We start from the raw sequence: 16,880 nt of genomic DNA, 5'->3' as shown, positions 1-16,880 counted from the left end.
CACCATCTTATGACCGATTGAGGAAACAGCAAACTCTTTTCCATTCACTTTGCCCCAACTCCACCTCAATGCAAGGGATTATAGGGTCATTAAAAGAAAATTGAAATCCATTGTTTTCTAAAACCCTGATTTAGTTCACCGAAACGTAATACACTTTTCCTTCCCAGGTGTCCTGTGTGGTAGAAACAAGAGACCGAAGCCATACTACTCAATTAAGAAAGATCCTCACAGAACGTTATCCAATGATAACATGGGTGGAACGGTGAAGATGACGACAGCTGATGGGAAGCTCTCCTTTTTAAAAAAAATAATAACATGGAAAGCTAAATATATTGCAAGTAGCATTTTTCTTCCTAGAACATCTTTATACTTGGCGATTCATCAGTGGCAGAGTTGACGTATGTCTCCCCAAGAGGTTGCAATCTTAAAGAACTATCAATATGGAGTAAACAGCTCTTAAGTTTTAGTTATTTCATTCAGGAGAACTTTTGCACAGATCCATAAAAGGCGTACATTAAACTCCAGTTCATAATTCTATCTGTAAGGAGTGTAAGGAGAACCAATAGAGAGGCAATATTAATATAGATGTTCTGCTTGATGACAATTCATCATTTCTGGGTCAATCCAATATTGCTACATCATTAGTCCATAAAAATTACAAGTTAAATGTTTACTAATTGGTCAACTCACTGTTAGTTATTTTTGGCACACAGTCTGGGGGAAAAAGCACCACTAGTGTCGTCTTCATCTTTTAGGAGAATTGATCTTGCAAATATTTTCCCGCAAGTCTGAACTGTTTTATTTGACTGCTGAGGCCTAAGATGGAGCTCTTGCTTCACAGTTGTGAGTTCAATCCTAGGTAGAGGCAGATGTAGGATCTCCTGCTTGGGCAGGGGGTTTATCTATTTTATTTATTTATTTAGTTTGTCACTCAAACAGGAATAATAAAAACCATGAATAAGAATACAGGATACAGGAAATGGGTACAAATAAATGGGTAGGACAGTAGGACATTAAGCACACTGGTGCACTTATGGACTTGATGACCGACAAGGTCCCTTCCAACTCTGTTGATCTTTTAAATCTCTTCTTCATCTAGATCATTTGGGACCTGGCAAGTACTTTTTATTAGGACTCAAATCTTGCCATGGCTCAATTTAAAATGTTAGGTTTTTAAAGAGCGCATCGGGCTACATTTTGGGTTGGAGGTTTCCTTAGGAGCCTGGTTCCTGTTTTTGTTTTTTTTTAAAGTAAAATATATTCAGACCACAAAGCAAGTTGAGTTTGTTCCTAGAGAGTCAAATCATGCAGAATTTGCCTTGTGTTTCAGCCTGGTTGGGAATGTTCAAGAAGGAAATTTAATGAGTAAATCCATAAAGGTGGCATTCACATTAGGGATCCCACGTGTATGTATTCTTGGCAAAAAGTTCAGTCACTTGTAATCAACCCACATTTTGCTTCCCAACACAGAAAGCCATAATTGGGCGTAATGTTCAAAATCTGCAGATATCTGAGTTAATGAGGCTGATGCCTCTTTTGTTACTTAGTCGGTGGTAGCAGATGGCTGATGTTGCCAACACGCAGAGTTGATTGCAAGACTTGCTGTTTTATATTTATATACTAGCCGATAACCCGGCATTGCCCAGGTATTTATAGGAGGAAAATGTCTGGACCAAACGTAATGTCTAATGTTGGATTTTTCCCCCTTACCAGAGGGAGCCCCCTTGTGGAGTACTGTGAAGCCATTATCATGGCAACTCCACTGCGCTGCACAGTAGAAGCCATTTTAAGGCACAACGGGCTGTATCTTAACAGAACACACACCCCAAGGGGTGTTAGGGATGTCTTACCGCCACAGTATTTTTTTTTTCCAGAGAGTAAGTCCAAGTGTACCAAGTTTGGTTGAAATTGCTTTGAGGCGTTCCAGAGTTATGCTGGAACACACACACACACACGCAAACACACAGAGGCATTTTTATAGATAGATATGTTAATTACAAAGCCACAAGGTTAATTGCACAAAGTCACCTCTTTCTGAATAGTAAATCAATCGTGTGCTCCTTCCTCATCTATATTGTTGAACTGGACTGGAACCCATTTCTAATTTGTAGAGGGACAACCGAGGCTGAAAAATCGAGTCTCGCTTGTGGCAATTTAGCAAGCCTCTTTTGACAACTCTTGAACGGTCTAAAGATCACACTTTTTTGCATGACCTGAAGAATTCCCCCCTCCCCCTTAAAAATCACTCTCTACCTAAAAGATGTTTGGATGCATTCGAGGGTCCTAAGAAGATGCAAACTGTGTCTATTGAAAATGTTCTCCAGATTTTAACTTTTTTGTTGTTTTGGGTTTCTTAAAAAGACCTGTAAAAAGGATGTTTTGGAGCTGAACGGGAACTATAATGTACTTGTTAAGATTCATATTCTGCCTTTTATATAGGGTTGCAAGGCAGCATAGGTAATTTTTCTTCCTAGCAATAATTCTGTCCGATGGGCTATCCGTCAGATGCACTGTAGCTTGAGCAGCTCTGGTGAATCCGTTTATTAGAACCAATGATCTCGATTCCACTTAAAGAAGATAGAAATTAAGCGTTTGACCAAATAAAATGAAACCTAAATCGATTGCTACTATTTATTTCTTAATGAGATTTAGAGGCTGCTTGATTACAGAATGACTCTAGCCAGCTTGCATCAAAAAAATTGTAAATGATAATCTAAGAAATGATTGGTTACCGAAGGTTTTACAAACAATGAAACAAGACTCGGCTACATTCAAAGAAATTATTGTTCTGACCAAGGCTTCCCGAGAGCATGAAGCAAAATCCTTGTCCAGATAAAAAAACACCTTTTATTAATTTACTGTGAATTATGTTCATTTGCATCCAGCAAAGCCTTTCAAGGGAGGATTTACAGTCACAGACCTTATCTGGCTTAGCTGCCAGGCCAATATCTGCACAACTTGGCAAGGAGACTTGTAGAGTCACGAACCAATTAAGCAAACTAATTGTCTCCTGCAAACTCCACTCCCCTTTCGCTCCTCTTTTATTTCCTCTGGGTGGGGCCATTATCATCCACCTATGGCCTTACTCCCGTCAACCCCTGTTCTTTAGCTGTTCCCTTTGTCTTGCAACAATGGGAAGTAGCTCCAGCTGTTTGTCTGCCTCACTGATGTCTGACTCTGAAGGCAGCTGATAATTGGCATATGGTTCTAGCCCGCTCTCTGCCTCCGACACAGAGCCCTCCTCAGAGCCTTCCCTAGACTCCAAGACTGGCCCATGTTCTTCCCCAACGTCCTCACTGTCCAAATCTGCTGCCAGCTCTGCTGGCCGCTGATGAGTCACAACAACTATCCTCATTGACTAACAACAACTGTATGTAAAATAAGCTTGACAGATCTGAAATGAAATGAGAAATGGAATACGAAACCTCATTGTGCATTTTTATAAAATGGGCAATGCAATAATATATGGACTGAAGCTTCAACTGTAATGTGATACAGTTGTGTTCTGACCCGGCCTTCGCAGAAGCAAGAAACAGACTCCCCTCAAAGAAGACCCCCTTCTTTATTTACACCTTGGTAATGAACTGCATTCACCAAGAAACTCTAGGCAAAAATCCTGGAAGAAGTTAACTGAAACAATAGTCCTTATCAGCCCCTTATGATAAATGCAAGGATGTGAGCTCCCAGCCAGGAGGCTGCAAATTAAGTCAGTTCAAACAGAGAACTAGACAAACCTCAGTTCTGGCAAGGCAGCCTTTGTCGCACAAAACACACAAGGAACAAACTTTCCAGAAATGCCAACAGTTGTCTGCAACAACCAAACCACTCCCCTTTCCTCCTATTTATTCCCCAGCCTGGGAGGGGCCATTCAGTGTCCACGTTTATTTTGCTTCCTGAGCCAACCCATTGTCCTCCATTGTTCACCTCTCCTATCTGCCCTGCACATATGCGCATCTGGAACAGGCCCCAGCTGCTCTTCCTCCTCACTCATCTCTGACTCCAAAGGCCTCTCTGGCTGGGAAATGTCAGACAGCCCTGGCTCTATCTCTGTGTCCAATGCTAGCATCCATCAGAGCCTTCCCCAGGCCCCAGAACAGGCCCAAGTTCTTCCCCAACCTCATCATCATCAGGATTTGGGACAGAAAGGGCATTGGTCACACTTTTAGATGATCTCTGGTAGGAGTGGGATGGGATAGTGCATCCATCCTTGCTTTACTTGACCTCTAGGCAGCTTTCAATACCATTGACCACGGTATTCTCCTGGACCAGCTTTGGGGGATGGGAGCTGGAGGCCTGGTGCTATCCTGGCTCACTTCTTTCTTCTGTGGCAACTCTAAGTCAGTATTGATAGGAGGGGAGAAATCCAACCCTCACCCACTGCTTTGCTGTCAGGGTTCTGACCAATGCCCCAATTAAATCATGAGCCTCACACCAGGCTTCAAAAGAAATCCAGTTATTTATTCGGAGCTTTGTCTACCTTCACTTGGCTAAGATTTAGATCCCACCACAGTACCCTGTAGAGATTCATTGGTGAATCGAGTAATATTAAAGTGGTGGGGAAAAAATCTGGCCTCTCCAAGAGAAGTTCCTGAAACAGGCACTGTTGATACAGGCCACCACTTTCCTACAAAAAAAGAGGGGGAATCATACACGATTAGATGTTCAATACAAGGAGCTGTGCAAGATCACATAATATGTTCAACTACCAAGACACTGATTTGAGGGGAGGATGAAGTCTCTTCTTGATTCTTCCCAAGACTTCCAAGACTTCTACAGCTCCCTGCTCCTCAGCACCCCAGTGGAACCTTTCCCCTTTCTTGATCAGATTAGAAAGGGGAGCAGTCAAGGCAGCGATGGGGAACAAATGTGCAATAATAGTTTGCGAAACCCAACAGTTGCTGCATGTCTTTGACCCGCTGGGAAGGTTGCCACACCTGCAACAACCTTCTTGGGGTCCATCTCCACCCTGGCGGGCAACATATAATGACCCAGAAAGTCAATTGTGGTTTGTGCGAAGTGGCATTTCTCTCTGGTGCTTTACAAAAGCTGTTGGTGATGGAGATGGTTGGCCTATTGCCCCTTGAGCCCGACCTACAGAGATTGAGATTGAGATTGAGATTGAGATTTGTTTTATTTATATGCCGCCCTTTTCCGGGAGGGACTCAGGGCAGCGAACAACTCAAAGGGGGAAAGGGAACATAGAACACAATACAAGTAGTTAAAATAGCCAAGAATCACATAGGTCAAGAGGGGAGGGGAACTCGTCAACCCCAGGCCTGCCGGCACAGCCAGGTTTTGACGGCTTTTCGGAAGGCCTGAGGAGAGGTGAGGGGCCGAATCTCTGTGGGGAGTTCGTTCCAAAGGGCCGGAGCTGCCACAGAGAAGGCCCTCCCCCGGGTAGTAGCCAGATGGCATTGGCTGGTAGACGGAACCCGGAGGAGGCCAACCCTGTGTGATCTAATGGGTCTTTGGGAGGTAATTGGCAGCAGGCAGTCTCTCAAGTACCCAGATCCAATACCATGAAGAGCCCCTTGAGCCCGACCTACAGAGCCCAGTTCAGCTTGGTTCGAGTGAACCGGTAGTGGAATCCAGGCCTGGGTAGCAGAAGCAGCAGGCCTGACATGCCCCCGAACAGTTCCATCACTGCCACTGGGCCTCCACCATTTTGGTTGTTAGTGACTGCACATGTGCAGTTCATTGTAAATTGTTCTGCACATGGATGAAGAACCATTTACATTGAAAAGCATGCGCACATGTAGCGCGCATACACGGGTTGCAATGCAGGAGTAAAACAGGCAGCAACCCACCCCTGATGGAACCCTCTAAGCCGGGCCATGCCCATTTCCCGCCGTTGCTCCCACTGCCGCTTTGGGTGCCTTAGCAGGACACTTGGCCACCATATGACCTTGGCCGCCGCAATACAGGCAAAGGTGCTTGCAGTGGCGGAAATCCTTTTCAGCTTGGGTCAGGCGAGGTCATGCATCCCCCAAGTGCATCGGCTCATCAGATGGTGGTACCGATGGCAGCACCACCTTAATGGCTATGGCCACGGCCTCTGTCCGTCATTGCTTCCATCGCTGCTGAAGCCTTGCGTCACTGCGGAGGCACAAGTGCATGAGCTCCTGCAGTGTGCGAGGGCATTCAGTGCCCACCAGCTCACCCAGGGGCTCTGATGAAAGACCTTCCTGGAACTGGTCCATAAACGCCATCTCATTCCAGGCTGAGTTGCTAAAGTGTTGTGTGCCGACGTTTGAACTGGCCAAGAGTCCTTGCATTCATTGTTGCTGGACTAAATTACCTGGATCTTTTGTTTCCTGAACACCTTGATTTGCCTTTGTTTTGCCAAATACATTTGGGATTTATTGCAGTCTTGGTGCAGACAGTGCTGGGCTGGACTAACTGCAGCCAGAGGCTGCTTGAGGTTTGTGTGTGGGTTTGTTCTCACTCCGCTCTGGAACTTGCCAGAAATGTGGGAGTGTTTGGGGAGATTTGGAGCAACAAAGAGGCAGTTTGAACTACCAGCTGTTTATGTTATCTTTGTGAAAACGTAGGATGCTTCTCACAGTTGACCTTTATGCATTATTATTTTGGGGCCCAGGACATTTACAGTTTCAGTCTTATGGCTGAATAAATTGTGGGGATCCTTCACATGCACACCTCTCCAGCAAGCAGCTACCAGTACCGCAAAACATTAGGAGTGACACGTTAGCATAGAGATGTAGAGAAACAGCTTCTACGTTATCACTTTAAGTGCTGAAGAACATTGTTAGTTTACTATGAGAATTCTAAACACTGCGATCCAGATTATAATACTGCTGTGTATAACTGTGGGCCTCCAGCCTTACTGTAGGTCTGCCTTTAATATAATGTGATGCAGATAGATAAACGAGCAAAATCTTTTGTTTCTGACAGTTCAAGCAATTGTATCACGAACCTTTATTAGAACCATTCAGCCACTTTGAATTGAATTGAATTTGAATTTTATTATTTATATGCCGCCCTTCTCCGGGAGGACTCAGGGCGGCGAACAATTCAATTTAATCTAACTTTTTTTTTAAGTAATCTTTATTAGTTATACATTTTTTTAAGAGTAAGACATACAAATACAAATACAATTTTAAACATACAACCCCCCCTCCCCTCCCTCCCGCGGTGACAGTCATTCACAGCCCAACTTTTTTCTTTCCTTCCTCATTGTTAGGTCTCTAAGCCACATCTTCTCATTACAAAATTCAGGGATCTATTACAATACCCATGTTCACTTTTCCCCATTTTAAGTCCCTGCTGTTCTCCTTGTCCCCCACATATACCATAAGTTCCAGCTAAGGTAATGTTCCGTTTCTCCTTTGTCCCTCAGCCAACCCGTCATTCTGTCCATTTCTATTTCTATTATTCTATTATTAAACATTTATAGGCCGCCCTTTTCCCTGAGGGGACTCAGGGCGGCTTACAATAATAGGGGAGGGGAGTGCAGGACAAAACACAAAAAGAAAATGTGAGTAAAAATAATTAGTGGTAAAAACACAACATTCATTCAACATTCGGGAGGGGCGAGAGTAAAGTCTTATCCCCAGGCCTGACGGGATAGCCAGATCTTGAGGGCTGTGCGGAAGGCCTGGACGGTGGTGAGGGTGCGGATCTCCACGGGGAGATTGTTCCATAGCGTCGGAGCTGCAACTGAGAAGGCTCTCCTCCACGTAGTCGCCAGTCGGCACTGACTGGCGGATGGAATTCGGAGGAGGCCTACTCTATGCGATCTGATTTCTGCACATTCATAGATCTTTTTAATTATAGCCTCTTCCGACGGTATGGTAGTGGATTTCCAAAATTGTGCATAAGTTATTCTTGCGGCCACAATTATATGTAGGCTCAAATGCCATATTGAACTGCTCATGTTTTCTGGTTTAATGCTTAGTAGAAGGTTCTCGGGTCTCCATTCCATGTTTGCCCCGGTAACCTCTTTTAGCCATTTTTTAATCTTTTTCCAGTATTTCGTAGCCTCAGTACAGGACCACCAAATATGGTAGAATGTGCCATCCTTTCTTCCACATTTCCAACACAATGGAGATAACCCAGGGAACATCTTGGCTAACCTCGTTGGGGGGGAAGTGCCACCTATAAACCATCTTGTATATGTATATATAGCCTTCTAATTGCATGGGAGAGAAACTTTTGGTTATGAGATTGAAATGGGCAAATGATGGGATCTATGGAGTAAGACCATTAAACTTACAATATCTACAGCATTCATTTTAATCTAACTTTTGAAAAGACAGTTTTGTACTTTTTACAATTTAAATTATTAAGCTATGTTGGGAGCGAAAGTTTTTGTAATTTATTCCAAAAGTCACAGATGAATACAGAATTTTGGCTTTTGCCATTAACTCATTTTAAGTTATTCCATGACCTTTAATACAATAAAATGGTGAAATTTCTACTCCACTGTTCAGAATAAAATAATGGAATAAAATCCAGAATAGGCAAACAAGTACTTGCTTCAGCGCATTGTTACATAGAGCAATTTTAGAGAAAGAATGCAGAGCTTCTCCATCACTCATTAATTCATTTTTCATTCCATCCAATTATTACTATACCTTTCTCCATAACCCTGACTTTGATTTTTTCCTGGTGTAACAACTATATCTGGAGGGTTTTTAACATCACAGATATAGGTTCCATTGTCTTGAAATTGCATGTTTGCTATAGTGATTGATGCGTCTTTCTTGTTAAGGTCTCCAGCCCAGTTGCTTCTGTCATCAAATTGTGTACTCTTTCCAGGATATGCTTTTCCATTGGAATAATAGAAGAACGAGACAGGAGATGTTGATCCCTCGCCTTGGAAACTCCAGGTGACAGAAGCTGAACTGCCGATCACTTCTGTGGAAGTAAAAGTGCATGGAAGCTTTGCCTCAGTCCCATTCTCTACAGGAAAGTCTGTCGGCGTGTATACCTCCATGGCGAGCCCTGCCGCGAGACGCCGCTGCCCGGAGATGCCGCTAAAGCCGCTGCTGCCAACGCCACTGCCATTTTCCTGCTTCCATTTCCTTTTCCTCCCATCTGGTGCTATTGATGACTGGATTCCAGCCGTCATTGATGTTCTGACCTAGGTTTCACCATATCATGAAACAGACTCCTTATCCCCCACCCCCCAAAAAAACCCTTTTTATTTGGCTAATGTGAATTCCTAGCATTCACATCCAGCAAAGTCCCGGCAAACAGTCTTTCGAGGGTGAATTGCAACCACAGACCTTATCAGTCCTTGGAGAGTTGCCAGGCCGAGAGCTTCCAAGCACAATGTTGTACAAGGAACTACTTGGCAAGGAGTCTCTGAGAGTCACAAACAAATCTTTACACTAATTAAGCAAACTAATTGTCTCCTACAAACTCTTCTCCCCTTTTGCTCCTCTTTATATCTTATGGGAGGGGCCATTCCCTGTTCACCTGTGCCTTTACTCCCGAATCAGCCCTTGTTCCTTAATTCTTCCCTTCTCCTGGCAGCTCTGTACATGTGCACATCAGGAACAGGTTCCAGTTGTTCTTCTGCCCCACTGATCTCCAACTCTGAAGGTAGCTGATAACTGTTGGATGGCACTGCCCCCCTCTCTGCCTCCAATGCTGAGCACTCATCAGAGCCTTCCCCAGATTCCAGGACTGGCCCGTGTTCCTCCCCAATTTCTTTACTGTCTGCAACCAGCTCTGCTGGCCACTGACGGGCCACAACAGTTAGATAGATGTCTTCTTGGTAGGATTCAGACCGCAAAGGAAAACATGAGAGTAGAGTCTCACTATCTGGGGAATTACAGTATCCTCAAAACCAAGGCCCTCCCTGCCTTATTGCCAGGGAAGAGGCATCCACTTATCCGGCATAGAACAATCATAGAAATGGGTTCTATCAGGCTTTTGACTGGAAAGTTTATAAAACCTGTGTTCTGACCAAGGCTTCCCAAGAGCATGCAGCAAACTCCTTGCCCCAACAACAAGCCCTTTTATTAATTGACTGTGAATTCTGTTCATTCAGAGCCAGCAAAGTCTTTCAAGGGAGGATTTACAGTCACAGACCTTATCTGGCTTGGAGAGCTGACAGGCCGATATCTGCAAAACCTGGCAAGGAGTCTTGTGGAGTCACGAACCAATTAGGCGAACTATTTGTCTCCCGCAAACTCCACTTCCCTTTCACTCCTCTTTTATTTCCTCTGGGAAGGGGCATTCATCGTCCATCTATGGCCTTACTCCCAAGTCAACCCGTGTCCTTTAGCTGTTCCCTTCGTCTGGCAACTCTGTGCATGCATTCACTAGGAACAGGCTCCAGCTGTTCGTCTGCCTCCTCACTGATGTCTGACTCCGAAGGCAGCTGATAACTGGCATATGGCTCTGGCCCCCTCTCTGCCTCTGACACAGAGCCCTCATCAGAGTCTTCCCCAGACTCCAGGACTGGCCCATATTCTTTCCTAACCTTTTCACTGTCTGAATCTGCTGCCAGCTCTGCAGGCCCGCAGCAAGCCACAACAACCTGAAGATCTCGCAGGCACAGACATTAAGGCCCCTAAGAAACACATTTTATTGTAAAGTAAATAAAAAAAACAAACTTACTAGTTAATGATTACATTTTGGCAGAGTTCCTCGCCTACCTCCTTGGCAGGCGAACAAAAAAAATAAAGGAGAAAAGAGAAAATGAAGAAAGGGGACATACATAGTGAGTTTACAGATAAGAGTCAGTCTACCGTATGTCTCAGAGTTTAAGCACAGCTGGCAAACCAAAAAAACGGAGTGACAGTCCCACCAATTAGACTGCTGATAGTTCACGTAACACTTCAGGTACTGTTCTACCATGGCATTCAGTTTCTCTGCCCCCCCCCATTGGTGCTTAGATGACAGAGTGAGTTAAAGGTCTGGGATGACCCAATGGACCACAGGAACTCCCTCCAGAACTTCACTGTGAACTGTACCCCTCTGTCTGAGATAATTCTTCATGGCACTCCATGCAAGCGGTAGATGTGCCTCAGGAACAGCTTGGCCAACTGGTGGGCTGAGGGTAGTTTGCTGCAGGGTATGAAGTGTGCCTGCTTGGAGAATAAGTCTATTACAGTCCGGATCACCACGTTCCCCCCACTTTTCTGCAACTCCACTATAAAGTCCATTGCAATTTCATCGCTTCTTGGGGCAAGAAGTGGCCATGTGCCCAGGTTCCCCACAATAGAAACACAACCCCCTGAGCACTGTCTGTTTTTCTCAGTCACTGACAGATGGGACCTGGGTGTGCTTAATTCCATGGGCTCTCGCCAGGGTCTCGCACATGACCAGGACCTTACAGGTCTCCTGGGAGGAATGGCAACTTCTCCATCTCGGCAACTAAGTGTTGATCCAGAGGCAAAGATGAACCAGTGCATTGAGATTTGGAGGACTATCGACCCAGACCAGCTCATCCTGGAACTCCTTTACCACAAGAAGCCACCATAAATCCCATCCTTCTCCCCAGAAATAACAGATTTAGGCTTTCTTGCTCTTCTGCTCTCAAACCAGATTTAAGCCTTATCAGAAAATTAAATCTACCATTATTCCACTCAGAAAAGTGGAAAACTAAAACAAGATGTCAAGTAAATCCCTCACAAACACTTGTGTCCTAACGAATGACTATTCCACTATTCCAACCAATTTATAAAAATAAACCGTGATTCTTTATTGCTTTTTGGTGGCAGACTTGACAAGTGCCAGAAACAAATGAGAACAAGGTCGAGGTAAGATCAGGTTCTAAACCACTAAAGGTTTGCGTGTTTGGACCCAGTTAGAGAGGTTTGTGCAAGTGGAAATCTACAAAACTTTAGCATCCCATCGGCTGCCGGGTTAAACAGCTGCTTCCCTTGTTAACCGACGGCAATTAAAGAGGCTAGTCCTGATTAAGGTCCCCAAGGGGAAAAGAAACCACTAAAATCTACAGGGAGTGCTTCCGTAATTTAGCGATTCCCCCAAGGAGGGAGATCTCCACAATTAGGTTTAAACGTAGAAAGCGTGCTGTGTTTTTTTCTCTTTAAAATGTAGAAAGCTAAAAGAAAATAAAAATAAAACCGGGTCACGCGCGTCAAAATGTTTTCGACAGCACGAAACGCCTGCGATTCACAACGCACTCGTTTCTGTGGCAGGAACAAGGCCCGGGGAGTCTGCAACTTATGACGGAGCCCCTTTGTGACCGTTTGAAATTACGATGGACCTTTCCCTCCCAGAAAGCTACTTACTGCGTGGTCCTATACAGTAGATATGATGTGGAAACTACAGCTCCCAGCATTCCTCACTGCCAGCCGACCCTTGGTGGAATTGTAGTAAACAACCTAAGGAAGGCCGCCATTTTTGTGCCAGAGGACTACAATTCCTATGACTCCCCCAAAAAAATATGGCTGGAGGGGATGGGGGAAGAGACACCTCCAATATGAGGTCAAGCTGATTGCCAGGGAATGACCAAAGGGATTAATAATGCAGAAAGAGACAGTGAACCACGAATGCTGTTCAGATCAAGGTTAGGGATGATTGATGGCAACTTATTTGGGGGGGAGGAAGAAGGGTGTGCAAAAATGGAGTGTGTGCTCTTAATTTGTCCTGGAAAGATCTGTAAATCTCAGCTGCCAACTAGCTGGTTTTAATTCTCTTCCCAAGCAACCAAGGGACAGAAAGAAGGGCCAAGAGGAAATTTTACATGGGGAAAACTGAGGAAGGGGCACTGTGTTTGCTCTAGTAAGAGGTGGGGGCTGGCTTCAGTGCATTCAGGAGGGGTGGGCAACCATCAGTCTGGGTGGGAAACCTCAAAACAGTTTGATGATGGATTTGCGGGATTTCCCCATCCCGATTCACTTGACTGGGACTTTCAGGTATTCCTCGATAAAGCGGATGTAAGCCTGGGCCTCGGCGGGCAAGTCGTCAAAGGTGCGAGTCCCCTCGGTGCTACACCTCCATCCGGGGAGGTCCTTGTACTTCACCATGACTTTGTTTAGGAGCTCCTGATTGGCTGGGAAATACTGCTTCACATCCAGATGGTATTCCACGCCCACTTTGATCTTTTCAAAAGTATCAACAATGTCCATCTTTGTCACAGCCAGGGCGCTGAAACCATTGATCATGTGGTCGTATTTCACCAGGACGAGATCTAGCCAATGTAATGGGTGGGGGTATGCTAAGGTATACCTCTCCCATGGTGCAGATCGAGGAGGTCACGAAGGGGTAAGTACCAAAATCGATGTCCAGGAGTGCCGCATTGGCTCCCTCCACGAGGATCTTTTTGGAAGGCCCGTGCCTATTGTGTCCTAACGAATCACAATAAAATAGCTTCAGTATCATTGAAAACATTATGTGGGCCAAAGCAATGCTCCTTTCTTTTTTTTTCAATATATTTTTATTATTTTTACACTTAAAACAATGCAGTACCGCGAAGTCGGAGTGACTATACATTCACATTATATACAGCTAGTCACAACTATTGACAATTAGCCTACTTAATACATTATCAATCTTTCTGTCCAATCACAATATATACAGCTTGTTCCAGTCTTGTCACCTTGTCTTATACCAGTCATAAAATCTGTTCCAGACTTCAAAATATTCTGATTCCCCTTAATTTTTAAGTTCAAGAGTGAGCCTATCTGCTTCCGCACAGGTCAACACTTTTCTGATTATATTTAGCTCTGATGGTGTGTTTTCTTTTTTTCCAATATTGTGCATAAATTATGCATGCCGAAGTTAGTACATGAATAATTAAGTAAAGTGTATCCTTCTTAAACCCCTCTGGTATTATACCTAGGAGAAAAATTTCTGGTTTAAACAAGATTTGGTCTCCTACCATTTGTTCTAACCATGATTGAATCATTTTCCAATAGTTTTCTGCCTCCTTGCGTGTCCACCACATATGATAAAAAGTGCCTGGTGTTCTTTTACACTTCCAACAATTTGGGGCCAAATTTTTAAACATTTTGGATAAACTCAGATCATCCAAAACAGCTGATGCTAGATGGTGTGGAAAATTTACACTCCCTGTTGCCTCATTTACCTCAGAAATTCAATGAGTCCTCTTCTGACCTCAACTTGCCCCTTTCTCCACAGATAAAACCTCCATGAAGACTGTGACCTCACCCTGGTAGGCTCAGATCATCCAAAACAGGTTGTTTCAGATTGTACAGAAAATTCACAATTCCTATTCCCTGATTTACCTCAGAAAGTCAGCCTGAGTCCTCTCCTGATTGACACCTGCCCTCCTCCCCAAAAGATAACAGATTTAGGCTTTTTTGCTTTTCTGCTGTCAAACCAGAGTTAATCCTAATCAGAAAGACATGTAAACTTGTCTTTTCATTAATTATTAAATATATAATTATTTATTTTTCAGTAGCAAACAATTAATTGTAATTGTAATTTAATAAATTTATATGCCGCCCAATCCCGTAGGACTCCGGGCGGCTTACAAATACAAGAGTAAAATAAAAACTAAAATATGGGGAAAAGCGAAGACAGATTTAAAAGCAACACACCATACACTCAAACCTAGACGGGGCTGGACCTCATTCAAGGGGTCAACAGCCCCAGGCCTGCCGGAACAGCCAGGTTTTAGTGGCTTTTCGGAAGGCTGAGAGAGTGGGAATGGCAGTTGGACTTACCTGAACTGCATGTTTCGACGAGAAGTGTGGGAGGAGTAACCATCGGGTATTAACCTAATCTGATTGCCTATTGGAGATTGAGGAAATCTTTGGAAGCCACACCTCCTGCTGCTCCGGTGGCCACCCACTTTAACCGAACGTCTGAACGGCATCTGAAAGGAAGCAAAAAGAAACAGCCAATACCAATTCTTCCTAGCCATTGTTTGAACCTGGACGTGCTCAGGCCCTGCTTCACGGCGCAGGGTGCCATAACGGGCGGGAAGTGACTCCTCCCACACTTCTTGTCGAAACATGCAGTTCAGGTAAGTCCAACTGCCAGTTTCTGAAGAGAAGGTGTGGGAGGAGTAACCATCGGGACATACCAAAGTTAGTTGTCCTGGGAGGAAATGGACGGGCCTGAGCCCCCTTGCAAGTCTAGGACGCCCTGAAGGACCCTCCTGCCGAAGGCGGCGTCCGCCGAGGCATAGGCGTCCAATCTATAGTGTCTAATGAAGGGAGACGGGGAGACCCAGGCGGCCGCTCAACAAATCTCTTCTAAGGGAGCCTGGGAAGACCAGGCGGCTGAGGTGGCAGCACTTCTAGTGGAGTGTGCTGTGATACCCTGTGGGACCTGAAGACCCCGAGCCTGATAGGCCTGAGAGATGGCCGCTCTGATCCATCTGCTGATGGTGGCCGAGGAGACCTTAGGCCCTCGGGTGGAAGGCTGGAAGGACACAAAGAGAGCCTCTGATCGTCGAAAGGGAGCCGTGCGCTTCAGGTAGATGCGTAGGGCTCTTCTAACATCTAACTTATGCCAGGATTTCTCCCTCTCCCCGGAGGGATGGGGACAGAAGTCCGGAAGGATGATCTCTAACCCTCTGTGGAAGGGGGAGTTGATCTTGGGCATGAAGGAAGGGTCGAGTCTGAGGACGACCCTGTTATCTAGGAAAGTGCAGAGGTCTGCTCTGCTGGAAAGGGCGTTGATCTCTGAGACCTTTCTGGCTGAAGTGATGGCTACCAGAAAAACGACCTTAAGGGTGAGAAGCTGGAGGGAAACCTCTTTCAGAGGCTCAAACGGAGCCTCCGTTAGAGCCTGGAGGACTGTGGGAAGATCCCAGGAGGGGAATCGATGGACTGCTGAGGGTTTCAAATTCGCTGCCCCTTTGAGAAAACGCCTGAGAACCGGGTGTTGAGATAAGGGGGGAGCGTTCACCCCCCCTAGGATTGTGGAAAGGGCGGAAACCTGACGCCTAAGGGTGCTAGTGGCGAGACCCTTCTGGTGACCCTCCTGGAGGAAGTCCAGAACCTGAGGAACCAAAGCAGTCGTAGGACAGATGTCTTTACCCCTACACCAGTCTGAGAAGGCCACCCACGAGGCATTGTAGATGCAGGTGGTGGATTGTCTCCGGGATGCCTCTACCACCTTGATGACCTCCTCGGAGAACTGAGCCTGTCTCAGTTGTTCCCGCTCAAGCGCCAGTCAGTCAGATGGAGCCACTCCGGGTCTGGGTGCTCTAGGGATCCCTGGTGAAGCGCCACCTCCCCTGCTGGTATCCTCCAGGGAGGAGCTGTGGACAGGTCCACCAGATCTGCCAGCCAGGGGCGGCGCGGCCAAAAAGGAGCTACCATTATCAGATCTGCCCTCTCCGCTACCACCCTCCTCAGAACCCCGGGGATGAGGGGAAGGGGGGGAAAGGTGTAGAGAAGACCTGGTGGCCAGCTGCAGCGTAGGGCGTCCATGTCCATGGCTCCCGGGGTCGGGAACCTCGAGACAAACTTCGTAGCTGGGCGTTGTGCGGCGTCGCAAACAGGTCCACCGTCGGATGGCCGAACCTCTTGCAGATCCTGTGGAAGATCGAGGGATGGAGTTGCCACTCTCCGTTATCGATCGTCTCTCTGCTTAGCCAATCTGCTTGATGGTTCTCTGTTCCGGAGATGTGCTCCGCTTTGATGGACGCCAGGTGTTTCTCTGCCCAGTGACCCAGACGCAGCGCCTCGTCGCGGAGAGCCTTGGAGTGGGTGCCTCCTTGTCTGTTCACGTGTGCCTTGGCCGCTACGTTGTCTGTCAGGACTAGGATGTGTTGACCTCTGACCATGTCCTTGAAGTGTCGGAGGGCCAGGTGGATGGCCCTGAGCTCCAACCAGTTGATGTTGTGCCTTAGATCTGTTGGAGTCCACTGACCTTGGGCGATCTGGTTCTCCAGGTGGACCCCCCAGCCGAAGAGGCTTGCGTCGGTGGTGAGCATCATCCTTGGTGGATCTCTGAAGAGG

General features: G+C 45.9%; 1 protein-coding gene and 1 pseudogene across 3 annotated transcripts in view; one reads left to right on the top strand and one right to left on the bottom strand.

Moving 5' to 3' along the window:
* The window catches only part of LOC106548560 (uncharacterized), a 44,086-nt gene extending 42,132 nt beyond the window's left edge, over positions 1 to 1,954 (top strand). For all 3 annotated transcript variants that reach the window (XM_087702068.1, XM_087702067.1, XM_087702066.1), the window contains one exon: positions 168 to 1,954. In XM_087702068.1, coding sequence (XP_087558194.1) covers positions 168 to 266 — 99 coding nt within the window. In that variant the 3' untranslated portion in view covers positions 267 to 1,954. The remainder of the gene's footprint in view (positions 1 to 167) is intronic.
* Positions 1,955 to 4,487: 2,533 nt separating this feature from the next.
* LOC106548559 (myelin protein zero-like protein 1 pseudogene) lies at positions 4,488 to 9,091 on the bottom strand (annotated as a pseudogene).
* Positions 9,092 to 16,880: the final 7,789 nt, after the last annotated feature.

The sequence above is a fragment of the Thamnophis sirtalis genome, unplaced genomic scaffold, assembly GCF_051295495.1.
Source record: "Thamnophis sirtalis isolate CommonGarterSnake01/CBP01778 unplaced genomic scaffold, rThaSir2_p1.2 scaffold_15, whole genome shotgun sequence".
Lineage (NCBI taxonomy): Eukaryota > Metazoa > Chordata > Lepidosauria > Squamata > Natricidae > Thamnophis > Thamnophis sirtalis.
The sequence above is the reverse complement of the archived record's forward strand: the minus strand, read 5'-3'. Positions and strand labels throughout refer to the sequence as shown.